This window comes from Alosa sapidissima, chromosome 16 (assembly GCF_018492685.1).
Source record: "Alosa sapidissima isolate fAloSap1 chromosome 16, fAloSap1.pri, whole genome shotgun sequence".
In the NCBI taxonomy this organism is placed as follows: domain Eukaryota; kingdom Metazoa; phylum Chordata; class Actinopteri; order Clupeiformes; family Clupeidae; genus Alosa; species Alosa sapidissima.
This window is the reverse complement of record NC_055972.1, coordinates 27365493-27392647: the sequence shown is the minus strand read 5'-3', so window position 1 is coordinate 27392647 and position 27155 is coordinate 27365493. Positions and strand designations below refer to the sequence as shown.

The 27155-nt window shown below is 40.5% G+C and overlaps 2 protein-coding genes and 1 long non-coding RNA gene across 6 annotated transcripts in view; 2 read left to right on the top strand and 1 right to left on the bottom strand.

Annotated features, from left to right (window-relative positions):
• Window positions 1-784: 784 nt before the first annotated feature.
• LOC121685112 (NLR family CARD domain-containing protein 3-like) lies at window positions 785-21131 on the bottom strand. 2 transcript variants are annotated; one of them, XM_042065435.1, is made up of 9 exons: window positions 20813-21131; window positions 11355-11512; window positions 11158-11206; window positions 5272-7069; window positions 4843-5181; window positions 4159-4341; window positions 1625-1671; window positions 1488-1537; window positions 1232-1389 (listed from the first exon to the last, which is right to left on the bottom strand). In XM_042065435.1, the coding sequence occupies exons 1-9, from the start codon at window positions 21081-21083 to the stop codon at window positions 1375-1377; spliced, it is 2910 nt and encodes a 969-aa protein (XP_041921369.1). In that variant the 5' UTR covers window positions 21084-21131; the 3' UTR covers window positions 1232-1374. The 2 variants fall into 2 exon arrangements, with proteins under 2 accessions (XP_041921368.1, XP_041921369.1); XM_042065434.1 differs by having other exon boundaries at window positions 785-1537.
• LOC121685115 lies at window positions 6764-13009 on the top strand. Its single transcript, XR_006023264.1, has 3 exons — window positions 6764-6774; window positions 10819-10823; window positions 12921-13009. It is a non-coding gene; the product is annotated as an uncharacterized LOC121685115 (long non-coding RNA).
• Window positions 21132-26858: 5727 nt separating the features above from the next.
• The window catches only part of acoxl (acyl-CoA oxidase-like), a 39884-nt gene continuing 39587 nt past the window's right edge, over window positions 26859-27155 (top strand). For 2 of the 3 annotated variants that reach the window (XM_042066287.1, XM_042066285.1), the window contains exon 1: window positions 26926-26943. The gene's annotated coding sequence lies outside the window, so the exon portion shown is untranslated. Of the gene's footprint in view, window positions 26944-27155 lie in introns of all 3 variants that reach the window. The other variant, XM_042066288.1, reaches the window with a different exon arrangement.

The following is a 27155-nucleotide window of genomic DNA, read 5'->3' as shown; positions in this document are numbered from 1 at the left end:
TCTTCTCCATGTCAGGCCAATCGTCCTACACTGACACCCACTGGGCTATTACACAAACTACTGGCTGACCAGTAAACATGTACTGTAATCATGCTTTTTATGAGATTATTATAACAAGCAATAACTTAAAATAAGATGGTTAGATGTATACGGAATAGACCTACAGCAGATACTGTTGTACTGAATTGGAGCTAAATTAATGGACACTGCCATATGGCCCACTAAAGCCAGATTATACATTTCCAACCCAGTTTTGGCAATATTGATAGTAACAGGAAAATGAGAAGATGCTGAGATTGCATCACTTTATGATTTTCAACCATTCAACAAGCCACAACCATTCACTGGTTCAACAAACCGGTGGCTTATAGATTGGTTCAGCGAGGATACACTTTCATGAGCAATGTGACTACATCATCAACAGAGGATTATATGGAAAAGTGTGAGGCTCTGCATAGAGTAGGCTACTACAGGTTGCTCTTTATTATTATTATATGTGATCTGAATGATGCCATTACGCTTTCATAGCAAGACAACTCACTCACTCAGAAGTTCCCTTTTGGGTATTCATCTTCGTCAAATAGAAAACAGGCATGTCTCAAACAAGCAGTACATTGATGGTAGCATATATACCACAAAACAACCATTAGATCACTGGTCCCCAAACTTTTTCTTCCGATGGCCAGCTCACTATGCCTGGCTCTAAGAGAAGGCCAGAGACTCGGAGTATATCAACCATAAATAGCTTAGTGCTGTGAACAACAGCAGTCTACCTTAGTTGAATATTTGATTACATTTAATCATCACTGCAATTTAATACCATTGCTAGCTGTATTCACCCAACTTTCGTTGGAATGCAGTTTTGCGAGACTGCCGACATAGCTACAACAGTTTACACTTTTAATTTATGTTCAATATGATCAGTGAGTGGAATATAATTAGCTTACTAGTAACACAAACAACATCAAACTGTCAAGACAGGGTTAGTATAAAGGTCAGACAAAAATAGTCGTGCCTGGATTTTGGATCCTGAAAGCAGGGTAAACAGACTCTTTGAAAGTACTGTGGAATGTGTATAGATGTTCTGGCTCTTCCAATTCCTTCATGCTTCCTGCAATTCTGTAAAAGGACAGGGTGCCAGCAGGCCAGTCGAGAAATATTCCCATCTTCCACGAGGAAGAGACAGAAATGGGCTCAGTAATGTTATTGTGGCTAACCGTACTCTTCCCTTTCTCATCGGACCAGAAGAAATTCCAGGAGTCACTGTTCTGCCCCAGCAGTACCCCTTTACCCGTTCCTTTTCGTATGATGGACCTGTACGCCACACCAACATGCACTTCAGAGCCAGACTTCTCTACCTCCCAGTAGTGCCGTTCATTTAGGCCCTCTCTGCACAGAATTTGATTGCACTGGTCAAACCTATTCGGATGATCAGGATATGATTCTTTCTCAGTTTGACGCTTTACTATTTTCTCATTGGTGCTCACATTAAGGTTAACATTTGCTGTTTCCGGATCTAACCTCAGATCAACATCATCTAAAAGGGAAAAAAATAGAAAATTAGAACTAGGTTTAGCATTCAATTATAGAGTGTATAACAAATAATGGTAAAATATAAATGTACATTTGTGAAGCCATGGTTTTTCTCTGCACTCTTCTGCGTGGTCCATACTGAGAACAAAAATGCATAAATGATTATTAAGTTACACAAACATAAATATTCAACCCACATGCACATAAAAAAGAGAAACAACAATGGTCCCCTTCAAGTGAGTTAATGCGGAGTTTTGGTCTAAAACTATATGAGCTACAGTACCCAGATAAAAAGGTGACCTTGAAATTGCGGCGTTAAAAAATTTGGGTGCACCTAAATGTTGTGCTGGTGCCTAAATACATTGTTTCCTGATGCCAATGCGGTTTATTATCAGTTTGAAAAAGTTAGGCAAAGTAGGAAGTAATGTCAGGAATCCCTGATCAATGTGAATAGTTAGGCTGGATCAATGATTTCAAATTTAACAAAAAGTCTACACCTGTTACGATGCTAGGGTTGGAAACGTTTGAGAGGCCAGACTCTCTTCACAAAGTGGTCTGAAGAGCCTGGTTATATCCGGCTAAGGTTATTCAACATAACATTATGAACTAGATGTACCGCAGAGCGGTACAAAATATGACCGCCGCCCAGTCCAGCACATTTTTTCCACAAAAATAAGTCACGTTTGTCATTTCCTACTTTGTTCCTTTTTTGTGTTTGTAATTGAGTGTGTGCAGAGTGTGTGGTTGTTTTTGTGTATATGTGTGCTTCTGTGTGTGTTTATTGAGTGTGTGTGCCTGTATGTGTGTTGGTGTATGTAGGTGTGTTTGTATGTGTGGGTGCATGTGTGTCTGTATGTGTGTTTAAGTGTGTGCGTGTCGTGTGTGTGCATGTATGTGTGCGCGCATGTGTAGCGTGCTATTCAACCACTTTACCAATAACCTAGCCCATCTGTTACAATAATGCATACAGAACTGGTTCCTTCCTTCAAAATACTGTAGGGGACTAGTGTACTGTATATACCACCTACTCTTTGCGATAAGTGCCATGGGATCTTTAACAACCATGGTGAGTCAGGAACTCAATTTAACATTCATGCAAAGGAAAACATCTCCTGCAGTACAGTGTCCCTGTCACTGCAATAGGACATTGGGATTGATATTTGTTTGGTGGCTTTTGGCCACAGGGAAGAGTGCCACCTACTGGACAGCAAACAACCCCCACTTCCAGCAGGAACCTACTCTCCCAAGGAGGTTTCTTATCCAAGTACTAACTAAGCCTGCTTAGCTTCAGTAATTCAGCAAAGTCAGGGTATCTGCTGGTCTGGCTGCTGGCTAAAACAAAAGGCGAAAGGCATATATGATTCTAACTTGCCTGTTCATAATTCTGAGAAATTCTTGAATTGTGTGCATGTCTGCGTGTACATGTTTATGTGTGTGTGTGTGTGCGTGCATGTGCTTGTGTGTGTGCATGTGCATGCATGCGTACATATGTCTACTGTGTGTGTATGTGTCATACGTATGATTACTGTGAATGTATGTGTATGTGTGTGCGTGTGACCGTGTGTATCTGTTTATGCACATGTGTGCATGTGGAATGGGTTAACATGGCCCCTGGAGGCAAACATATGCAAAAAAATTGGTCATCCTAGGCCCTACGGTTCTCAAGATATTCACAGAAAACTCTGTTGGTGTACAGTCACTAAATGTACACATAAATTAATTTAATGTATGGTCCCCATGAACGAAAGTCCACGAAACTTGCCATGCATTCAGAGGGTGTCATAATGATCCTACACTTTCAATTTCGTGCAGTTTTGACCATGTCAGCCAGAGATATTGTAATTACAACACCTAATTTTTTGCGTTTTCATTTTTAACTAGGTGGAGCTATACATGAAAAGAGTGGTTATGGGATGGGTTGATGTGGCCCCTTAGGACTAACATTAAAAAGGTGGTCCTCCTAGGCCCTACGGTTCTTGAGATATTCACAGAAAACTGTGTCTGGCCACCTACAGGCCAGTGGTGTAAAGTAACATAAATTAATTTATTGTATGGCCCCCCATGAACAGAATTCCACCAAACTTGGCGTGCATTTAGAGGGTGTCATAATGATCCTACACTTCTAATTAATTTTGTGTTTTGACCATGTCAGGTCACAGACACCTGCGATTACAACACATCATTTTTACTTTTTCATTTTTAACTAGGTGGCGCTATACATGAAATGAGTGGTTATGGAATGGGTTGACATGGCCCCTTAAGATCAACATACAAAAAAAAATGGTCCTCCTAAACCCTACGGTTCTCGAGATATTCACAGAAAACTGTGTCCGCACTACCCTCCTTTCGGGGGGTCCAGTCCAGCGGGGGGGGGGGCTACAGATCACAACAATGAAAAACAATGGTTCCATGCTATCCTTGGGCTACATGCCCACCACGTTTCGTGCACCCCGGTCTTTCAGTGTCCTGGGAATCCTTGACGGAAAATTGTGCATGCGAAGAAAAAAAATAAAAATCTGACTAAACCTATATGACTGCCGCTTCGCTGCGCGGCGGTCATAATAATACACCATAAACTAATAATGACATGGAGAGACTAGGGACCTTACACTTTCAGGCACTCACTTCACAATCCTCAGTTTGTCCAGACTGTCTTTTAACGGAAGAAGTAACCCCATTGCAGAGTCTCCTGGATTGTTGTAGCTAAGGTCCAGTTCTTCTAAATTGTTCTTCTGATCTGACTCATCAGACCTCAGAGCTTTGGCTAGAGAATCAAAGCTGGCACTGGAGATGCAACAGCCTGACAACCTGCAAGGAAGAAGAAATGCAAGGAAAGTAGGAAATGTTAACTTCCATCGTCAATCCATCACACATTATATCAAGATTAAGCTTTTTGTATTGACACTACCTAGATTTTCTTTTTCCCCCTATACCAAATATGTGTACGTTCTTTGTCTATGTATTGCTATGTGGAAAAAATGGTTGATTAATTGATGAGCAGAAATAACATTTCTAATGAGACATCACAAAGAAGAACTGACACTATATAACAATATTCTCAGTTTTAAATCTATTGATGCAGCTGTGGGGAAAACAGATTATGCAATGCCACCATTTTGATGACCAATGAGTTCTTATACTGTGGGTTTAAAACTCTAGGATTTCAAGGTTTATTTCTAGGACTTGGGACTAATCTATGTGGTGAGTATATAATTGTTCTCTTTTACAAAATATACAATTTACCTTATAATTAAATCAATCCTATCAAGTTAGTGGCCCATGAGTAGCCCATACCCACATACTATATACCTGAGGACACTCAGACGACAAGAACGCAATCCAGCACAGAGTGCATCCACTTCAGATTTCTGAAAATCATTGTTGCTGAGGTCCAGATCCTTGAGTCTGGAGTGTGGACTCATGAGGACATCTCGAATCACTTCCACATCCAGGTAGTTCAGTTTGTTGTGACTGAGGTTCAGCTTCTCAATTCTGCAGTTTGGACTGCACAAACCTCGAGAAAGACACATCATTCCAGATTGTAAATTGTTGTGGCTCAGGTCCAATTCTGTCAACTGAGCATTTGGCATGCAAAGTGCTGAAGCCAATGTCGGAGAGAACTTTTTAGTGATGCCAATGCAGTTTAAGCTATAAAAGCAAACAAGACATTTATATTAGAGGCAAAATAATTTCATGTGGCATGTATAACTTTTTCATTCTTAAAATATTCACACTCACTGCACTCTTTTGAAGAACGGGATAGCTGGAGTGAGTCTGCGGTAGCAGTCCTCATCAGTTATTCTGTACTGCTTCAGGTAAAGTTCAGACAGGACTTCCTCTGATGTGACTAACTGGTACGCCAGAGCTGAGCACTGGAACGAAGTGAGGGGCTTCTTGGCGAGACCGTGCTTATGATGTTCCAGTTCCTCCAGAAAGGACTTGTCATGAAGCTCAACCAGACAATGGACAAGGTTAACACACCTATGTGGGCAGAGATTATTTTTTCTCAGTGCTTTGATGTGTTGGACAACTTTTTTGTGGTACCCGTTGCTGCTTCGCTGGTCAGGCAGAAAACCCTTTAAGAGATCTTTACTGGAGTCAAGTGAGATGCCAAAAAGAAATCGTGTAAAAAGATCTAGATGTCCATTTTTATTATTGATGGCCTTGTCAACAACAGCATTCAAAAAGTCAGTCAAATTGCTGAACTTCCCATGCTTTGGTTTAAAGCATCTCAGTGCATCATGGTTGTTGCCTGAAAATTCATGAAAAGCATACAAAGCCGCAAGAAACTCCTGAAAACTTAAATGTATGAAGCAATAAGACTTTTCTGAATGCAGCCCCCATTCCATTTTCAAGAGCTCTGCACAAAGACCTGGGTATTTCAACGCCTCACTGATGTCAATGTTACAGTTTTTAAAATCGTTTTCATCAAAGTACATTTGTGGCATCTCCAAATACTGAAAGGCTAGCTTTCCTAATTTCAGGATGATGTCGTGGTCTTGTTTAAGTTTATCTGATCGAGACTGAATTCCCTGATCTTTTTTGTGGCTGAAACCTGACAAAGTGATAAGAAAGTGAATGTACATTTCAGTAAGACTTTTGGGGCTTACACCACATTTATCTCCACTTTGACTGTTTGTAAGTACACGAGCTGACATCCAGCAGAAAAGTGGCACATGGCACATGATAAAGAGGCTTCTGGTGGATTTGAGGTACGACATGATTCTTCTAGCCTCATTCTGATCCTGCACTTGCTTCTTGAAATACTTCATCTTCTGCTGATCATTGAAACCTTGTATTTGTGTGACGTATCCATTGGTCAGTATCTCCTCTGGGAGTTGAGCAACTGCTGCAGGGCGAGTGGTTATCCACAGATGAGCAGAAGGCAGCAGCTTTCCACTCATGAGATTTGTGAGAAGCACATCCAATGAAGCTGCTTTCTTCACATCAGTTAGGACAGGGTTGGTGGCAGCCAGTGGACAGTCACTTTCATCCAGACCATCAAAGATGAGCAAGAGCTTGCCTTCAAATATGCTTGCACTACCCACTTTCTTAAGGTCAGGGTAGAAGAAATAGAAAAGTTCAAGTAGACTGTACACCCCAAGTTTGTATTTGTTTAAATCTCGGAAAGGAAACAAAAAAACAAAGTCAAAGTCAATGTCATCTTTGTTTCTTGCTTTAGCCCAATCACGGAGATATTTCTTCACTGTTATGGTCTTCCCGATACCAGCAATTCCCTTCGTTAACACATTTTTAACATATCCCTTGCCTCCAACTCCGGGTTTGAATATTTCATGGTATTTTATCACATTCCCTTCTGAGGTGTTTGACATATGTGCTGTTTCAACTTGCCAAATCTCATGGTTGTTATTGACTTGCGAAAAATCACTTCCTATTATATGAATCTCTGTGTAGAATTCATCAAGATCTACATCCTCTGTCATTTTCATGCCTTGAAATTCCTTGCGGTTCCATATACAAGACTTGATGGCATCTTTTACTGCTTGGATACCTTCATTGGAGCATGTCTTGGGCTCTGTAAAAAAAGAAAAAAGACAAATTCATTTTTTTTATTAGATATTATATATATTAGATATATTGTAAATTATTTACAATCATGTTTGTGTGGTAGGAGTGTTTAATATTGACAAAATCTCAAATATCTGTAGATGATATTTCGCATCTTAAAAGTCTCAAATTATAAAAAAAGTCTCAAAGTATCTCATTCATGCTAATATGATATTAATTGGTCCTTCTTTGTGATAATGGAAACAACTTATCTCAGAAATAAAACTCTTAATACTTTACTTCAACCTGAAGCATTCAAGTAAATAAATAGGAAAACATTTCCCCACCAGTGCAAGTATTAACCAAGGGTCAGAGTGAATTTTAGAGGGTGTACACACGGCACTGTGCACACATGTGACCATAAGTTATAAGAACACTTTGAAAGGTTAATGTAACATGGTCTAGTCCTTCTAACCATTTGTATTTAACGTTAAGTTTAGCTTTTTATGGGATATCAGGCACATTTGGTGACCATGGATGCAATTTATGAAATTTTCAAGAATACAGCATTTCAGGAATTTCAGGAGTAACATTTCAATCTAACCAACTTCAATCTCACCAAAATGAAACACAAAAATAATTTTGAACCTGATCGGCCATGACCTGCGACCGGCCGGTCAGTCTGAGATATGACGATTTTATGCCGGTCAAATGCTCTCACATGGCGCATGATTAACATCGTGCAACATTGCAAGAACGTCTGTCTGTCTGTGTGTCTGTTACCCGCATATCTGTCGAAACGTTCGTCTAGCTTGATTTCAAACTTGACAGGTGTCTTGCTACGGGCACGAGTAAGTGAAGTGCCAAGTTTGGCGTTGTTTGGAGAAGTAAGCTAATGCAAAAGATATCGTTAAATATAGCGGTAAAAGAAGCACACGTTGGCTTTCTACGCTCTACTGTAGCCACTCCCCCTCTCACACAGCACAGCGCAGGACCAGAGGCAGAGATGATTGAGTTTTAGCAGCACTATATCACGGGTTAAGATGCAAGATGTTTGGATGATTATCATGTCTGACCTCAGAAAATAAAGACTACCTGTATGCAGTTTGCTTGCATAAAATGATTCCGCAGATTTTGCAACAACATGCCAAAAACCCAGGTATGTAGTGGCTATTCTTTCACACAAACATACGGGTATTTGTGGGCGTTTTTGCGAGGTAACCAGGTACGCCATGTTTTTGGAGGTGCAAACAAATGCTGCATTGCCATTGAGATCACATAGTAAGGAGCTGGCTCAATGGTTATAAATGCTTTGTCGTGTTTAGTTGTATAATGAAAGCACAGCTTTTATAGCCATCCATGCGTCTTTCCTTCTGGCTCTTTGGCTATGAATTTAGTAACTATAGCGGACTATTCAACGTCTTTAGAACACTAAACAGGTGGAGGTGTCAAATGTTGAGTTTCTCCAGTCTAGATTTGTTGACGTTAATCACTCCTATGATGTATTGCTATTGTCTATCCAGTAAAATCTGTTTTGAAGTTAACTGATGGTCAAATCAACCAAATCTCCGATTGTTTGCACCTCTAAGTGGTGTGTGACGCGAGTTTGTGTAAAAATTCGAAATTACATTAAAAGCATGTGCAATAAAATGATGCTTCAAATAGCCCATGCTACTTTGGACTTGAGACGACAATTCCGACTGCAAGGTCCCAAATTAAACGAGCGATAGGCTAATGGTCCCGAATTTAACTCCGGTTCAGAAGACGTGCCACACAGCTAGACAAGAAATGGCATACAGAGTGACGTCACGTATGCTACCAAAGACTGTTTTTGAGTCACTTCATTGCAAATCTCATGAGTGTATCTATATGTTTTTTCTTCTATATCGTTAAGCTATTCAATAGGCTAAACATATATGTAGCATTGTCTTAAACACAGACTCCAGAATGATCAGCTTGATAACAATTTATCCATCATCGTGCACAAGCATTGCATTCAAATACACAATTTCTGTAACTGGCATGGCATTTATAGGTGGCCACAGAACAAGGGGTGAAGGGTGACACATAACCACCCACACAATGACAAGGAATAACATTATTTGATACATGTTATTCATAACCGACACCTCTGACACATGAACACACGGTATACTCATGAGCAAAACACATGCCAGCCGTATGCATCTTACAATATAGCCTTACATCAAAGCTTTAGGCTTATGTCAGAAACTTCTCAGAAATAAAACTCTTAACTTCAACCTGAAGCATTCAAGTAAATAAATAGGAAATGTAATAAACAGCTAGACAACGAGTGGCAGACAGAGTGTGATGTCACTTACAGGCCTAGGCCAGAGTGATAGAGAAAACTCTCTGTCTATTGCTCTGGCCTATAGGCTAGCCTAGGCTACCAGAGATTGAGTCACATCGTGACAAAATGATTTGTCCTCAGTATCAGGAAGTTATTCAATAAGCTTAAGAATAAACCTATAGCCTTAACTTAAAACAGCTGTTAGGCTTATATCATTCTGATCTGTAGAAATGTCACATGCAGCCATGCCGTGCCATGCATTCAGTATTCATTATTGGATGCTTAGCTGGAATGATGTTTTTCCCTATCATCCTATTTTCAAAGCAGACATACCTGCGGGCATGTAATTGGGCTACGGGGTTTCTACAGGAATGGCATGTTTGAACGGGCACTGCACTACTCTGAAATGGCGGAGTACCTAATCAATCGCTATTAGCACTTCTCAATTCCCTGTATTTGCGCAATACTCCCACTTCCCACCCAAATGTATAATGCATCAATGCATATGAAACTATGTTCCGTGGTAGCAGGTTCAAATGTATAATGATTTTTTTGTGTGTTTTTAGATGGATATTGGATGTGAGAAGAAGACAATGATTGTTCCATAACACAGTGAATATAGTAGAGTGTGAATGTCCCACACTGGGAAGCATTATAGTTTGATACTGCAGCTGAAGTTAGACTTGAAGAAAAATCTTTTTTAACAGCCATTCCATTTTTGAAAAGTTGATTACTTTTCTATGTAAAAATGAAATTAAATAAAAGATAGAAAATAAATCTTTGTGTGTGCTGTAAAGTGGTTAGAAAAAATGTGGTCGGCCAAAATTGGTATCGGCAGGTCAAACTCTATGAAAAATCAGAAATCGGGATTGGCCCAGAAAATTACAATCAGTGCATCTCTAGTGGGAATACGTCCTAGCTAAGATTTCTAGCCTATTCACCTGTAATATATCCCTGCATAGACATACACTACCAGTCAAAAGTTTGGAGACACTTAGAAATTTCCATTCTACTCCATTATAGACAGAATACCAGCTGAGATCAGTTGCATGGTTTTTTAATCAGGGTGGCAGTTTTACATTATGTGCTTACATATTTGCAAAAGGGTTCGACTGTTGTAGAAAGATATGGCTGATCTTTAATATCTACATTGCTCATTATCAGCAACCACTCATCCAATGTTGCAAAGGCACATTCTGTTTACTAATCTGATATCATTTTAAAAGGCTAACTGAGAAAACATTGCAGAACCCTTTTGCAATTATGTAAGCACATAATGTAATCGGAAAACTGCTGCCCTGAGTAAAAAAACAATGATCTCAGCTGGTATTCTGTTTATAATGGAGTGGAATGGAAATTTCTAAGTGTCTCCAAACTTTTGACTGGTAGTGTATAATAGACATAATAAAACTGATAAAAACATTAAGTATGATTACAGTAATATTTAACAGTAATATTATTTACAGCAATTGTAATATTGACATGCAATATTTGTCCCCAATCCTCCATGTTTTTGTTGGTTGGCATTTCCCGTAGACAATAATATGCCTTAGCTAAGGCTATTTTTAGCCTATTCACCTGTAAAATATATTTCTCATTACTCATTATAGAACCTTGTGGTAAACTTATGGTCCCTTCTCCCTATACATGGTTTATTAGGGGTAAATTCTGTTCAACAATTTGATGTTCCATCTGTTTCATAAACTAGTTTTCAGTCTATGGGTTGTTCCATTATTATTACAGGTATAGCAAATAAAGACTGAGTAGGGAGAAAGCCTTTAACAACAACCATTAAAAACACTTACCATTTGACACCACATCTGATGGGTTATCGGACAATACAGATGGTCTGCTCTAGAAACCAGATGAAAAGTCAGTTTAGCATGCACTAACTGGATTTTAAAATATCCTTTGACGTATTTTTTACTTTGATTATTTTGAGTAACCAAAATCTATAATTGTACAACTGTAGGCCTACAGCAAGGGAGCTATTTTGACTTACCATATTTGCCAGCCCATTCACGCCCGCATTAATATTGCCAGTATTCCCAGCAAAGGATGGGGCAAAGACAATGGAGTTCTGAGCATTAATAGAGATGCTCCCAATCCCTGGATGTGCGATATGTGGGATGAGTGGCATCTCCTTTGCTCTGGTATGCTCTGCACAAAAATAGATGATTCGTTATACTTACAACCCCAATTCCAAAAAAGTTGGGACATTAAAGAATAAGTTTGGTATTTTACACTTAAAGTTTTCAGATCGTTTCTGATGAAATAGAATGGTTAAAGGAGAAGTTCAGTGTTATACTGACCTAAAGTGTGTTGAAACATGATACCGAGTGTGAACTTTTGTCTCATAGCTCATCTCGGCTTGTCCCCTGCATTCCGAAATCTGGCGCTAGTTAGACGATGCTACCAACAGGTTTTCAATGAGGGTGCCTCGGGCATCGGATTTTTTTGCATACCCCTGTTGTCTCAATGATAATAACATCTCATTTCAGACTACATTTCAAAGTTTGCCGTTGATTTGCATTATTAATATAACATCGTATTTTGTCATTTTTGGCGAAGACATGCATTCCGTCTAACCATCGTGATTTCGAATTGGTGCAGTTTACAGCACAAAAACTCATTTTATTCTTTTGCTCTTTTGCATTGCTCTATGTTGTTCTATGGTGCTTTCTGCCTCTTGTTTGCGCACGCATGTTTTCGTGACGTTGCATAGAAATCCATGTATGCCCACAGGAGTTTCCGGAAGTAAGAATTCAATGCAATTTCTCCATTGACAATTCGGGTATAAGCCATAAAAACTTAACTGCACATGGTAGACTCAAAACCAGCTACGGCTGTACTAAGCGATTGTGTATGCTCATATAGACGCCAAAAGTTCACGGGGCACTAACCTCGTTTTGAGATAAATGTCTTTTATTCGCAATGTCTTGGATAAGTACTTCATTACCCACAATTTATTGCCGGTTGGAAATGATTTTGCGCTGGTTCGTGCTGTTTATATATTTTTCAGTGAGGCGCGGTGGTTTATGGGATGAGTAGTTCCTTCGCTCGGAAATGAAAATATGTACAGTCTTGTACCTTTGATTTTTTTTGGACTTTCCATACTTTCCACTTTAATTTTAGAGTTTCATGGCGATATCTATTATTTAATTGTTTTACCCCATTCACCTGTAGTGTCACAACATATTACAGAGGTCAGTGACCTCTATCTGACCTCAGAGGTCAAACTGAGAATGCCTCCAGATATTAAACCAGATATTAAATTAAAGCTTAGGTCATCAAGAACAAACCCTGAAAGTTTCATGCTTCTTTCATAAAAAGCAAGATCGTCCCTATTTTAAGAGCTTAACAGCCCACTATTGTCTCGTCTTTGAAGGATTGGACTAGGCAGGGCTCGTTCTACAGTACCAAGCACGAATCCTTGACTTTGAGAAACAGCCATTCTCTGGTAGCCTAATACCTTTTTGCATGGCCCTAATACTCTTCCGTAAACTCTCTGACATTTTGGCGGGGAAAAAACTGATATAAAATCTAATGGAACGTAGAACTAGCATAGTAGTCAGGGGGCCTATATGGTTTCTGTGGGTTTGAAATGTTAATTTTTGGAGAGTGGTTGGACTGTCTTTAGAGGTCATTGAACATGGAGAAAAATGATGTCTCCATTTTTTTTACCTGTTTCAACCCTATTTTTTTTAAATTGTATATGTCACTGTAATTAACACCATACATTTCGCCTAAATCACTGGCTATGTTGAATAAAGTTCACAAAACAGTTATTTTCAACAGTATGATTGTATGTCAGTATTATGATTGTATGTCAAACAATTAGAGATAAGATCAATAACCAATCAGTTTCACCAAATACACATACTCCATTGTAGCCTAGAAATCTAGACGCACCCTAGCGGCGGCAAATTAATTTGCTCAGCCTGTACGTCTAGTATAAAACCATAGGGATTTCTATTGGCTAACACCGTGGATGTTATTCAATCACAGCGCTCTATTTTGTTAGAGAGTCTTAAGGCGGGCTTAACAGGATAACGACAGTCCTGCGACGGTGAACAACAAGGAAGGTGGCTATGGCGAACGAAGAGCGGTTGTTTGAATCGGCGTTGGCGTCAACTTTGGAGAAGTTGGACTTGTGGTTTTCTTTGAAAGTTATGAGGGATATCCTATCCACATCACAGGCTACATATAGTGATCTTCCACTGACCTCATCCACAAGAATTAAAAACCTTGGAGTTAAATTGACCAGGACCTAGCACTAAATAATCACATAAAACAGATCACTAAAACTTCATTTTACCATTTAAGGAACATTTTGTCAGAACTTTCGTATGGACTGTTGTTTTTGTCTCCCCCTACCTGTTGTAGTGTGATAATTCTAGACTTTATTTTTGTAGCCATGTGTTGGGTCATGTGCCCAGAGTCACACCCATGTCCTTATTTGGGCAACTTTCTGCCTTTGTTGAATTCCCTCCAATTTCTCTGTTCACCTGTCTCTCATTTTGTGTTGATTTGTGGAGTATTTAAACACTGCCCTTTTAGTTCACTTTTGTCAGATCGTCATGGTATGTACTGTTTGCTACCTGGCTGCCACGTGAGTGAGACTAGCGTGAAGCTCTTTAAAGAGAGATATTAGTTACTGTTCTTCCCGGTTTGAACCCTGCCTGTTTTTGACGAAGTCTTCTGCCTGTCGGTTTTGGATTACCTGCCTGTACCTGTCCGTCTGTTTCTGTCTGCCTGCCTGCCTGTTTACGAAACCTGCCTGTACCTGGACTCTGATTTGCCTGCTGGACTGTTTGTAAATAAATCATTTTGATCTGCAACTGATTCCCGTTCTGAGTCGTGACACATTTCAAAGATAAGGAAGTCCTTATCCTTACCAGATGCCGAGAAATTAATCCATGCTTTTGTCACCTCAAGGATAGACTATTGCAATGCTGTTACGCTGTAATTGCAATGCTATTTTGTCACCTCAAGGATAGACTATTGCAATGCTGTTACGATGTAATAATGTCTAAAGAGCTTACAGCTTATACAAAATGCAGCTGCTCACACACACAAAAAATATGAACATATTTCCCCCATCCTAGCATCTCTACACTGGCTACCTGTTAAAAGTCATTGACTTCAAAATATTACTTATATCTCTTGGTTGGTTGCCTGCATTGAAAAAGGACACCTCATGAAGATGCTCTTTTGTCTGCTTCTGACAGAAGAAGCACTTATCTATGCTGGCAGCAGCTGCTGTTGAACAAGTATACAAAGTCCCTCTAGATGGACTTGATGCAGTTGGAGGTGTTGCTGCAGGTTCAGAAGATGGTCTACCACGTCTTTTCTGAAGACACTGAGTCCTGCCTGCTTCACATGATTTCTAGTAGCGAATCTTAGCATGCTGCAGATGCTCACTGTTCCAGGTGGATTTGTAGCAGTTCCTGTGCCAAACTGCTTTGTTCTGTTGTAAAATAACTGCACTGTAACATTGTAATCGTTGGCTGATCTGTGATCACCAATCTCCATAATCTCTCATGGACAAAAACAAGAAATTTAGCATATGTCTGATGGGTCATTCACCAGTCCACACATATCTGCCACTGGATACATAGCCCAAAATCTGTTTCTTTTAGAATATGTGTGCCATCACCTGACTAACAGAAAATACACACCTAAGATTATAACCTAACTAGACTGTGCCACCATGAACTATGAAAATGTGCTTGCTCAAATGTAGAAGGCTAGAAGGTCACTATCACCAACCATGAAGAAGAGAGCACTATGTGCTTCAGGTTATTCTATATTCTAAATTCTATAACTGTCAGCTATCAACAGCCAACTGTCACTGCTAGTTCTCTCTCTTACACACACACACACACACACAAACACTCACCTGTCTGTCTGTCTATCTGATCCTTTTACCCTTTCTTTTCTTCACACTTACATAGGCTACGGAAGGCCTTACAGACTTCAGCTGATACTAGCTATGTAAAAGTCTATTAAACTTGATTTAACAGAGATCTCTCAGGGCTCTACACTAACATTTTTTTTTCAGGAGCACTTGTGCGCCCAAGTTAAAAAATTTAGGAGCACAGACAAAAATTTTGGCGCACAGTCAGTTCTGTACTTAACTTACACATAATCTAACATTATACTGCAGCTAACAGTTAAACATGCCAGTGCACCAATTGCGAATATTAAGAATGACTGACAACATTTAGGCTACAGGAAACAGGATTTTAAAGATCAGTGCCTACTTTATTTGTAGGCTAATTTATTTATTTGTGAATCCATCTATAGCTAAACCAAATATGCCCATGGTGACCTTTCTGACTGCATACTGCCTAATACTAGGCCTACTACTAAAACAGTCAATTTTCTCTTCCACAAAACCCAACATAGGCTAATCAAGTATATGTGTTTTATACTTTTAGTTTTTATTTGAAATATCTGCATTGATGGGGGCAGTAGGCAAACGTTAGGCCTACTTTCGTTTTGCACTTCAGCTTGTATTCGGTGTAAACAAACAAGCATGCGTGGAAGCCTGGAGTTGTCAGTAGCGTTCTACCTTTGAATAAAATGGGAGTATTACGGGAGGCTACTTTTGTGCCGGTTCGCTACAGCTATATTTTGCATATTGCAGCTACGACGTATTAGGGCCACACATGAAGAAAAAAATATATTTTTGCCATGGCGAGATTATACTCGACATGTTGACTTTAAAGTCGACATGTCGACATTAAACTCGACATTTCGAGAATAAAGTTGAAATGTAATGTCGACTTTAATCTCGACGTGTCGACATGCTGACATTAAACTCGCAATAGGCCCTACTGTTTAAACATAGCCTACACAGTTCAAGCTATGTAGCCTACACTAATACACAATATGTTACATGAAAAATGGGCTTCAAATAGGTGTTATTTCAGATAGATTGCTAGATTGCAGATATTCAGATGCGTCTTGTCTGTTAACTACTCATTGCCGTCATCGTGAAGTGCTGTCTCGCGGTTATGGAAATACTATGCCGTTTAGCCTAAATAGCTAGAAAAAAATATGTATCCAACTCTGTTTTACGTGGGTATAAGCCACTGCACATCCAAATAACTGCCCTTCATGACCCACAGGCCGTCACTCTCCATAGGATAACATGGCAAAACTCATTTTTCTAAAACTGCTTTTCCATGTCTCACCTGCAATACGTAGCCTATAGGAGGCTAGAAACACAGGTATATCCTAAGCATATATACTATTTTGATCCCGGGAGAGAATATGTGTGCATGCACTTTATTTATGCACTAGGCTATGTGCGCATATGTGTGCATGTAGGCTACTAGCCTACATGGGGTGGTCGGGAGGAGCTGAGGTTAATATGTTCTATGTTTTGTCCACATGATATAGGCCTATGTCTAATCATTGTTGCACTCGAACACTCTGAATCATTGTTGCACTAGTTGATTGTTTTATTCGTCCTCCCTTTCAATCGTCTCGAGCGGTCGTTCTCTCTCCAAACTAACTTTATTCTCAAAATGTTGAGTTTAATGTCGACACATCGAGATTAAAGTCGACATGATATTTCAACTTTATTCTCGAAATGTTGAGTTTAATGTCGACATGGCGACATTAAAGTCGATACGTCGAGATTAAAGTCGATCTTACATTTCAATTTTTTTCTCGAAAAGTCGAGTTTAATGTCGACATGGCGACTTTAAAATCGACATGTCGAGTTTAATCTCGTCATGGCAAAAACCTTCATCTGTGGCCTATACTCCGTCGTATGCAGCCAATACGTCAACTGGGCTAAAAGGCATGTTAGGTTACCTTTCCTTCTCTCACTGCATTCTCAGAATCTCCTGTTCCTCCTATATCCAATGAATTCGGTGGATAGAAGAACTAATTTCTTCAAGCTTTGCATCTTGGCTGGCTAGTCTAACTTTCCGCTTTTTCTGCGCGCTCTTGGATTTGATAGAAGCGACTATAGCGAGTCACAACGCGAAACTGCTAACGTTGATGGGAGGTGTAGTTTTTACGCTGCATTCGCGACGTGATTCTATGGTTTGCACCAGTAATGTTTCTCGATGTTGCGGTGTATTTTGTAGACAAACATTGACATGGTTAGAAGTCATTCGCACCAGTGCGCCTAAATATTTTTTTGCACTCGCACGGCATCATTTTTACTCGCATGTGCGAGTGAAATGGGCGCACTGTAGAGCCCTGTCTCTGCACTTTGTGCTCTGAATGGGTGTAGAAAAGAACTGGCAGAGCAGGCTAGGCCTACACTCAAGCACACTAATAGGCATGAATTGATATTGAAGTATCATTTTTTAAGCGGAGAATTTCGAGAATTTTAGGCACAATTTCTTGTTAAAAAGATCAATCATCAGCTTAAAAATGTTGTATAATGTATTGTTTATGTGGTCAAAGTCAAGGCCCATCCGGCCCGCGAATGAATCATCTACGGCCCCCGGGATGATATTAGATTAGTATTAGAACCGGCCCGCAGGCCACAGCCGCCGGCTCGAACTCACTGCGGCGTCGCAAGAGGGCCTCGGCTTCATTATTCATCAGTAGGCTATTCAGTCAGGGCAAATGTCAACTTTCATCTACCCCCCTCCCCAGTATTGTGCCTGAACGCGTTCATTGAACGAAAGTTCATGAACTCGTTCATATTTTGAGCGAACGTGAACTGAACGTACTGTATTACTACTGCCTGATGAACGTACTGTGAACTCATTCATTCTGGTGTCTGTGAACTGTACGCTCTTTCAGTTTAACTTCGTTGAATAGGGTGCCAGATTTCTACAGAGCCTTCCACGCGAAAACGCGGCTAAAACACACCGTAAAAAGGCCTTAATATGACAGCATGCAGGGCCCACTTCCCCGATAACGACGGAGACACGCTCTTAAGAGGGTTTTCTACGATTCATCTTACGATCGTTCGTTTGGTTTTTCCGACTGTTTCCCGAACATGCTCGTAGCGTGAACGCGCATGCACTGCTCTTAAGATGCTCTTAAGGGGAGCTGTCCACGTTAATAGATCTGAAATATCCTCTGATTTGACGGTGATGTCAGGTGACTGCACGTCACAGCTATAGGCCTTTAAACTTCGGATCTACACATTAATACGAAAATAGAAACACTTTGACATCTGCATGTAAGCATCCCAAGTAGGTTATATACCACACAGAGACATAAATAATTGTAATTATTTTAAGATTAGATTGTTGCACCATGCAATAATTTTTCGCGGTGCCACTTAAGAACACGTTTGAAGATAAGAAAGAAGTCGAGTAAGAAAGAGAGGAAATGTGTAGGCTTAGATTTTGATGCAGTAGGCTACAGACTAAACCACATGTTGCTTTCTCTGCTTTTTACCTCATAGGCCTAATAAAATATAGCCTTCACTTAGCAAAGATAATGTCAAACTATTCTGGCAACGTCTCGTTTAATAACTTGATTGCATTTTTGTCCGCTTTTCATCACATTATTATGACCATTAAATGTAGGCTATTTTGCACGCTAAAATCGGATTAATCGTAAACACAAAAGAATGGGAACGTAAATTGGATTATGTATTCTAAATTGTAATTCCTCTGTATGTCCTGTTGGTGACCTCAGTAAGAAGTACTGTTAAGACGCTCTTAGCCGGTAACGAGTACTCTGGAGCACTCGTAGATCTACGAGTGTTTTCACGATGCTCTTAAGCTACGATGGTTTCGGGAAACAGTCGGCAAATCTTAAGACGTTCGTAAGAGGGACTTTACGACGCTCTTAGGCTTAAGATGCTTTCGAGGAAGTGGGCCCAGGTCACCATTTGTCAAACTATGGGCCGCGGTCCGCAATGTGGACAATGCAATGTTTTCTTTTTCTGTCCGCAGCAAATTATCAGACGATGGCCCGGGAATAATTTCACTCTGCAGACCGGGCCATCGTTTGATAATTTGCTGCGCAATTGATCAAGGAGCCGCGGACAGAAAAAGAAAACATTGCAAACATTTATGCAGTTAGTAGGAAATACTTGTTTGGTGTCATCAAACATAGAGGCATAGAATTAAGTCGTGGTATAAGCGTTTATTCAATGCACGCGTGTGCACGTCGGTAGCAAAGCTAAGCTTCAACCTATTGGAAGGCTATTTAATTATGAAAAGACATTTAATAGAACGACGTGAATTTATGCAACTTCCATAAAAAACAGAGCACAGACTATATATAACACTGTTTGGCATTAAGTATTAAAGTCAGCCAAAAGCTATTAATTAGTCTTAGTTAAAGATAATTAAAGATCTCCAGATCAGTGATTTACGCATAATCTGATCCGCCATTTACCATTCACAAAAGCTGGTATTGTGTTTCCTGAATCCTTACATTCAGGCATTCAAATTAAATGTAATTAAATAGCATATAAATATTCTATCAGTGTATGATGCTTGCATGAGGGAAACATCCCAAAACAACGGCACCCATGCAAACAACGGCACCCATGCAACAATGCAAAAACAGTGACACTATTGTCGGCCTAATTATATTTTACATTAGTAAAGCAGTACTCTGATGTGCATGTTTTCACAAACTTTTGTGAACAATCTTAGCACTTTAAACATTGACTGTTTTGAAGTGCATGTATAGCAATATAGTATAAAAATAATAATAATTGTGATATCATTATGATGGGGGGTGGGAGGAGGGGGTGGGTTCATGTAGATGGGCCCTATGACCCCAAAGTATGCCTTGACTGGGCCTCAGGTCAAAGAAGTTTGAGAAAGGATGATGTAGACGACAAAGCAGCAAGGAGGCATCGCATGATCATTTAAACAAGTTTTATGACAAGGTCGGTGAGGATGGGAAAAATCGTACATTTCTGTGCGAACTTTGGCCGCACTTCAGTCAGTCATTAATCATTTAATCATTAAATAAAATACAGTACACGTCTTGGTTCAATAGGTTACGTGCAGTCATTTTAATATGTTTTAATACACATTGAACCAGTCCGGCCCTTGGCTTGTAGCTAATTTGGTTTTTTGGCCCTCTAATGTATTTGACTTCCCCTGACATCCCTGTTGTAAAATATCTTTGTTTTTTGGCACCAAACCCTATGTTATAATACTAGCAATATGAGGTTTATGGACAAAACACCAAATTTGACCTTCTCTGAATTTGACCTTTGATTTGGGTCCTTCAAAACCTTAAAAAAATGGAGACATGTTTTTTTTTTTACTCTTAAGAACCCCTAGAACAAAGATATAATAGGCTACTCTCCAAAAATTAACATGCGAATCCCACAAGCCCCCAAATTAGACATATAGGCCCCCCTACTATAGGCTTATTGTAGAAATGTGGTGGAGTAGAAAGTAGCCTAGGACTATAGATAATTGTTGCAACATGTAACAATCAACAGTCACGACTGATTCTACATAAGTAGCCTCAGAATAGTGGGTGTTGTGCAAAGCCTACCTTGTCGTTTTTTCAAATCGTCCAGTTTTGACGTCGCAATATCTGTTGTATTTTCTTCTCCGATTGTTTCCACCATTATCTCAAGTATTTGTTTGATATGCCTTCCCTGTTTGGATGATCTTTTCTTCCTTAGTTCTTTGTAGATGCTCTTCATTTTCTCGTTCATTTTGCTGCCAAAACCTCTGTATTCCTGCAACAACTTCTTTGCTAAATGAACTTTATCTTCTCCTTTTAATCCATGCTTTTTGAGGGTTTTGTAAATACTAGACATTCTAAGTCTTGTTTCGATCAAGACAATCAACTTTATGCTCGCTTAATGTTTCCCGCGTTTCTTTAACTACGGTTCATAATGTAGAAGCAGCGAACTGGGCAAAATTTCACTTGATCGCCCTCATATGGTCTGGAGTGTTCCTGTGGATTTGACGATCGCCTTTTTTTATTGCACTGGACATTGACTTGTCTTGACATTTGATTTTACATTCAATCATGGTAGCATGGGTTCAACGCGCAGGCGTTCAGCTCAAATTGAATTAAATAAATTAGTAGGCCTAGTCCTACAGTTAATAAACGAGTAGCCCAATCAACTAGGTCCTCCCAGATTGGTGTCAGCACTGGATTTTTCAGGCTAATCAGCACCACAAATCGTTCCATAAAGATATGCCTGGTTTTCAAGGGGAAAACAGATGTTTCAATTTCATTTTCACAAAATACAACCTTGTTAGTTGGATAAAAGGCTATTCTTTTTTAACATTTGATGTTCACCTCTTTCACTTGAGGAGGGAGAGGAAATTAAATATAGCCTAATTTCTTTTTTTTTAACCTTAACCTCAACCTCTGATATTATTTCTTCAAATTCCCTTCAACAAACTATTAATCACTCTGTTGTAAACCTACATTTACTAGCCTATCAAAAACGTCAATTCCTGCAATGTGGAGCTCATCTCGGGTGATATCTTGTAATACAAAACATCTTTCACTGGTATAGCCTAAACATAATACTGTATGCTGTTGTATTGTATGTTGTAGGCTACATCTAAGTTGAAAGTAGGCCTATTGCTGTATTGTATGTCGTATAGCCTAGGCCTATATCTAAGTTAAAACTTGATCCTTATGCTGTAACACATTTCCAATATCATCCATGAAATGGGCTATGGCCCAAATCCCTTTGGATCTCCAATCATCAGTATACACAATTTTTCAATAGAGCAGGACCTGATGAAAAGTAGAGAGTTTGACTGGTAATGACTACATTCAAAATAACAACATAACAACAAGTCTATTCCACTCATATTTCCAAAATCACATTTGGGAAAATAAACCAGAAATAATGTCTATTATTAATATAAATTTCATCAATACTAGTTTCAAGACACCATTCATAACATCAAAATCATTTGCATCCCCTCTTCATATAGTTTTTAACCATTTTCCTTTATTTCTGAACTTAAAAAATTACTAGCTTTGATCATTTTTTGTTTTTTGAAGGCAGAGTAGATTCACTGACACAAGTTCGAGAGGGTTCTTGATACATCGCACCATCGAAGCATGTCATTTGGCATACACCAGATGCAGGTGAATGAAGCTTGTTTCAAATGTAATCTGTGACTAGATGTCACAAGTCTCCATATGGAGCTTCTTGGAGGGGCTTGACATCCTCGAAACACGTTTAGGAGCCTCTGCCATTATGTTTCCATGTCGGGTTCCTGTCTGTTTGACTGTTGTTCTTGACTTGTTTCCTGAATAGTAGGGCCTACATAAAGTTTTGAGTTACATTCTGTGTTTTGCCATGTATTTGACAGAATGACAGAGCCATACATGGATCTAGCAAGCAAGTTGTTTAACTTTGATGTGTCTGAGTACTATCTGCTCCCTTGGGAGGATTTTTGGTTTGCCGACCAGGACAACAGGTTCATCCAGGAAGGGTGAGCAATCAAGGATGAGTGGACCACCGAGGGTGACTGGTCTATTGGGGAAGAGTGGCAACTGAGGATGAGTGTACTACCAAGGAGGAAGATTATCCTGAAGCTGCAAAGGCCGTTTCTGCCTCTGGGCATCCTGCCTGTCTCCATCCAGCCCAGTCCAGGGTCTGCACAAATCCTGGCCCCTCGGTGCGCTCCAGTTTCGGCTCCTGTTCTGGCCCCAGACCCCCCCCCCCCCCCCACTCAAGTCCTAGCTTCTCAGTGCTCTTTAGCGCCACCCAATTCCAAGTCCTGGCATGGTCAATCGCAGCCCAGTCTTGAGTCTCCACACTCTCTAGTGCCGCCCAGGTCTGAGTCCCGGCGTTGTCAATCGCAGCCCAGTCCTGGGTCTGCACTCTTTAGTGCCACCGAGAGAAGCCCCATGATCTGCTTCTCCGATGCCATTGGTCCTCAGTCCCCAGATCACTGACCTGCTCCTGCGTGGCTGGCCGGCAGTACAACCTCGATATATATCATGTTATTACACAACATTGACAGATACAATAACTTTAAGACTGACAGAAAACAGTAATTAAGACATTTGACATTTTGTGGGCGGAGTCTATTCAGACTGGCTTTTAGGTGAGGTGAAAATTAGGCCTAATCAAATCCAAATGATCCAATCCAGACTCAAATTTTGATAAAATCAGACTATGCCAGGCTAGGGCTGAACCACCCAGTTAAACAAGCATTTTGTTCTTGTATGGCAAGTGAAAGATTGTCTTTACAATGAATCAGTGTAAAGGTCAATTTGTAAGAGCTGCTCAACAAATGCTGAATAAATCTGAAAGTAATCATTCATTAAAGAAAAAAAAGAACACAAGTAGGCTACCCTAGACATTTGGGGCCAGTTTCCCATGCATGGATAAAACTAGTACTAAGACCATAGTATAGGCTACTGTTTGGATAAAGATTCAAGATTCAAGATTCAAGATTTCTTTTATTACATCTCATTATAGGTTTATAATAGAGTAAAATTCGTCGTGTTTTTTTTCTCCTCAAAAAATAAATAAATGAAAGGGTGTGTGTGGGTGTAGGAAAAAAAAAAAGTGCCTTGTTGTCTTCAGCATGAGTTCAGCAATCTAATTGCTTGGTGAAAGAAACTACTTTAGAGTCTGGTGGTACGAGCTTTCAAGCTTCTATATCGTTTGCCAGATGGTAAAAGCTCAAATAGTTCATGGTTGGGATGACTAGGATCATTCAAGATTTTGTTTGCCTTCCTAATGCATCTTCCCTCAAATAACTCCAGTATGGAGGGTAGGTCATAGCCGCATATGGTCTGTGCTGTACGCACAACTCTCTGAAGTGCTTTTCTATTGTATTGAGAGCAGTTCCCATACCATGCAGTTTTGGTCCCAGTCAAGATGCTCTCAATGGTGCCTCTGTAAAAAGACCTTAGGATCTTGGGGCGCATACCAAACTTTCTCAATCGTCTGAGGTGGTACAGACGTTGTTGGCCTTTTTTTACAGTGTTCTGAGTGTGACTGTCCCAGGTGAGGTCTTCTGAGATGGTAACGCCCAGGAACTTAAAGTCTCTCACCCTCTCCACTGTCTCACCATTGATGTTAATGGCTTCAAACATTGATGTTAATGGCTTAAAACGTGTGTTCTTTCCGCCTGAAGTTAACTATCAATTCCTTCGTCTTGGACACATTCAGAGACAAGTTGTTTGCTTTACACCAATTCATAAGGTTGTTGATTTCGTTTCTGTAGGCTGTTTCGTCATTGTTTGTGATTAAACCGGTTACAGTGGTGTCATCTGCAAACTTGATGATGGTGTTGGTGTTGTGTATAGCCACACAGTCATGCGTATACAAGGAGTAGAGGAGAGGGCTCAGAACACAACCTTGCGGAGCTCCCGTGCTGATGGTCAAAGAGGAGGATGTGATGGAGCCCATTCTCACCACCTGTTTTCGTCCAGAGAGGAAGTCCAGTATCCAGCTACATAGGCCGCTGTGCATTCCTAGACTCCTGAGCTTGCCGTCGAGTATATTGGGGACAATGGTGTTAAAGGCCGAGCTGTAGTCTACAAACAGCCTTTTTTCTCCAGGTGTGTCAGGGAGGTATGCAGTGCGCTGATAACGGCATCATCAGTAGATCTATTCTGTCTGTAGGCAAACTGGTCAAGCGTAGGTGGAATCATTTTGCAGATGATGTTCTTCACAAGCCTTTCAAAACATTTACTCACAATGGGAGTGAGGGCCACAGGTCGCCAGTCGTTCAAGCTGGTGATTTGGTTTTTCTTAGGCACTGGAACAATAACAGATGACTTAAAGCTGCTTGGTACAACACACGTGGACAGGGAGAAGATGTCTGTAAACACACCAGCAGTTGCTCTGAACACACTTTGATTACACGGCCTGGAATCCCATCATGTCCTGCTGCTTTCCGAATGTTGACTTGCTTGAAAGATTTCTGCACATCAGCCACTGTGAGCATTAGGCCTGGGTCAGAGAGGTGAGAAATGGAGGAGGCTCTTACTGGAGGTTTGATGTTAAAGTGACACCAGGCAAGCCTGATGCTTTTTCTCTACAAAACTCCCCCTCGCTCAGTCTGAAGCTCTTTATACCTTTTCTTTGCGTCCTCCGTCAAGGGTTTTCGCTACTTCTTCTTCTTCTTCGCCGGCTCTGCCATTATACACACGTTAGCCTGCCTCTGTGCTGTAAACTGATCCTACTTCGGTCGGCGGGTAGGATACACCGAACTTGCAAGTGGGATATTCTTTCTACAGGCAGTAGGGGCGGGCAAGAGAGCCTTAATTCGCCCCGTAATGAGTCATTTAACCATATACCGACTTACGAAGATGATTAATTAACACGAAAACGTTGCCTGGTGTCCCTTTAACCTCAAAACGTGTATAGAACTGGTTCAGCTCGTCTGCAAGTGAGGGGTGAGAGACTTGGATGTTGGATTTCTTCCCCTTCAGATCTGAAATCATGTGCAGTCCCTGCCACATATTCCTTGAATCATTCCCTTCCAGCTGTTCCTCAATCTTGTGCCTATATTCTCTTTTTGCTACTTTGATTGTTTTCCGCAGGTCATATCTGGCTTTTTTCTCCAGCTCTTTGTTTCCAGAGGCAAACGCACAATCCCGAGCTCTGAGAGCAGATTTTACTTGGCTATTTATCCATGGTTTTTGATTTGGATACATTTTGACTGTTTTTGTTGGAACAATATCTTCTACACACTTCTGTATGAATCCTGTGACTGTCTCTGTGTATTCATCTATATCCCCATTTGATGCATCACGGAACATGTCCCAATCAGTGCATTCAAAGCAGCCTTGCAGTGCACTGTCTGATTCCTCAGACCAACAGCAAATGGCTTTGACAGTGGGTGGGCTCTGTTTCAGTTTCTGCTTGTTAGCTGGAAGGAGCAGGATAGAAGAGTGATCCGATTTGCCAAACGGTGGGCGGAGGAGGGGCTTGTACCCATCGCGGAAGGGAGTATAGCAGTGGTCTAGTGTGCGATTTCCACGTGTGTTTACATCTATGTGCTGGAAGTATTTGGGCAGTATCTTTCTCAGAGATGCGTGGTTGAAGTCGCCTACAATGATAAAAGCAGCGTCTGGATGTAAGCTCTCCGTTTTGCTGATAATCGCGTACAGTTCTTTTAGCGCGAGCTCTGCGGTTGCTACAACAGCCGTGAATTCTCTTGGCAACCAGAATGGACGGCAGAGAATGGTGAGATATTCTATGTCAAAATGACTGAGAGAACAAAAGGACTTGATCGAGTGGATATTCTTACTGTCACACCAAGCACAGTTAACCATGAAACACACCCCTCCACCCCTGACTTTACCCGATAGTTCTTTTGACCTGTCGGTCCGAAACACAGAGAAACCAGTGAGAGAAATAGCATGGTTTGGCGCATCTTCCGGGCATCTTCCGATAACCAAGTTTCCGTGAGACAGATGATATTACAGTCCCTAATTTCTCTCTGAAAGGAGATCCTTGCACGCAACTCGCACATCTTATTGTCCAAAGACTGAACATTGGCCAAAAGGATGCTTGGGAGCGGTGGTCGATTTGCACGTCGTCTCAGTCTCACTAATACACCGGCTCCTACCTCTTCGGCGGCGGCGGCGTCTCGTCCATGGCAACAGTGGGGAAGATGCGTCCCGAGTGAGTGCGGGGTCCCAGTTTAGAAACTCCGGCTCCACATGAGCTGACAGTGAGTTATGTTCAGTAATGTCTCTATGTCATACTGAATAAGACCGCTTGCTTTTTGTAGAAAAATGAAGTATATACATAGTAATGTTATCAAAAATAAATAGGAAAGATGAGGAGCGAAAAACAAAGCTGCCATTTTCGGCGCTACTGTTACGTATACATAAACTAGGCCTACGGCAAATTGCAGGAGCATATACAAAAATAAATAGTGGA

Bases quoted from the DNA above. Each gene is read 5' to 3' on its own strand.
- LOC121685112 (XM_042065434.1), bottom strand. From the start codon at position 21,083: ATGTCTAGTATTTACAAAACCCTCAAAAAGCATGGATTAAAAGGAGAA. The intron at 11,513-20,812 runs GTAGGCTTTGCA...ATTTTTGTGCAG, and splicing joins CGATTTGAAAAAACGACAAG to AGCATACCAGAGCAAAGGAG. The intron at 4,342-4,842 runs GTATATAGTATG...TCTTCCTTGCAG, and splicing joins TGTCGTCTGAGTGTCCTCAG to GTTGTCAGGCTGTTGCATCT.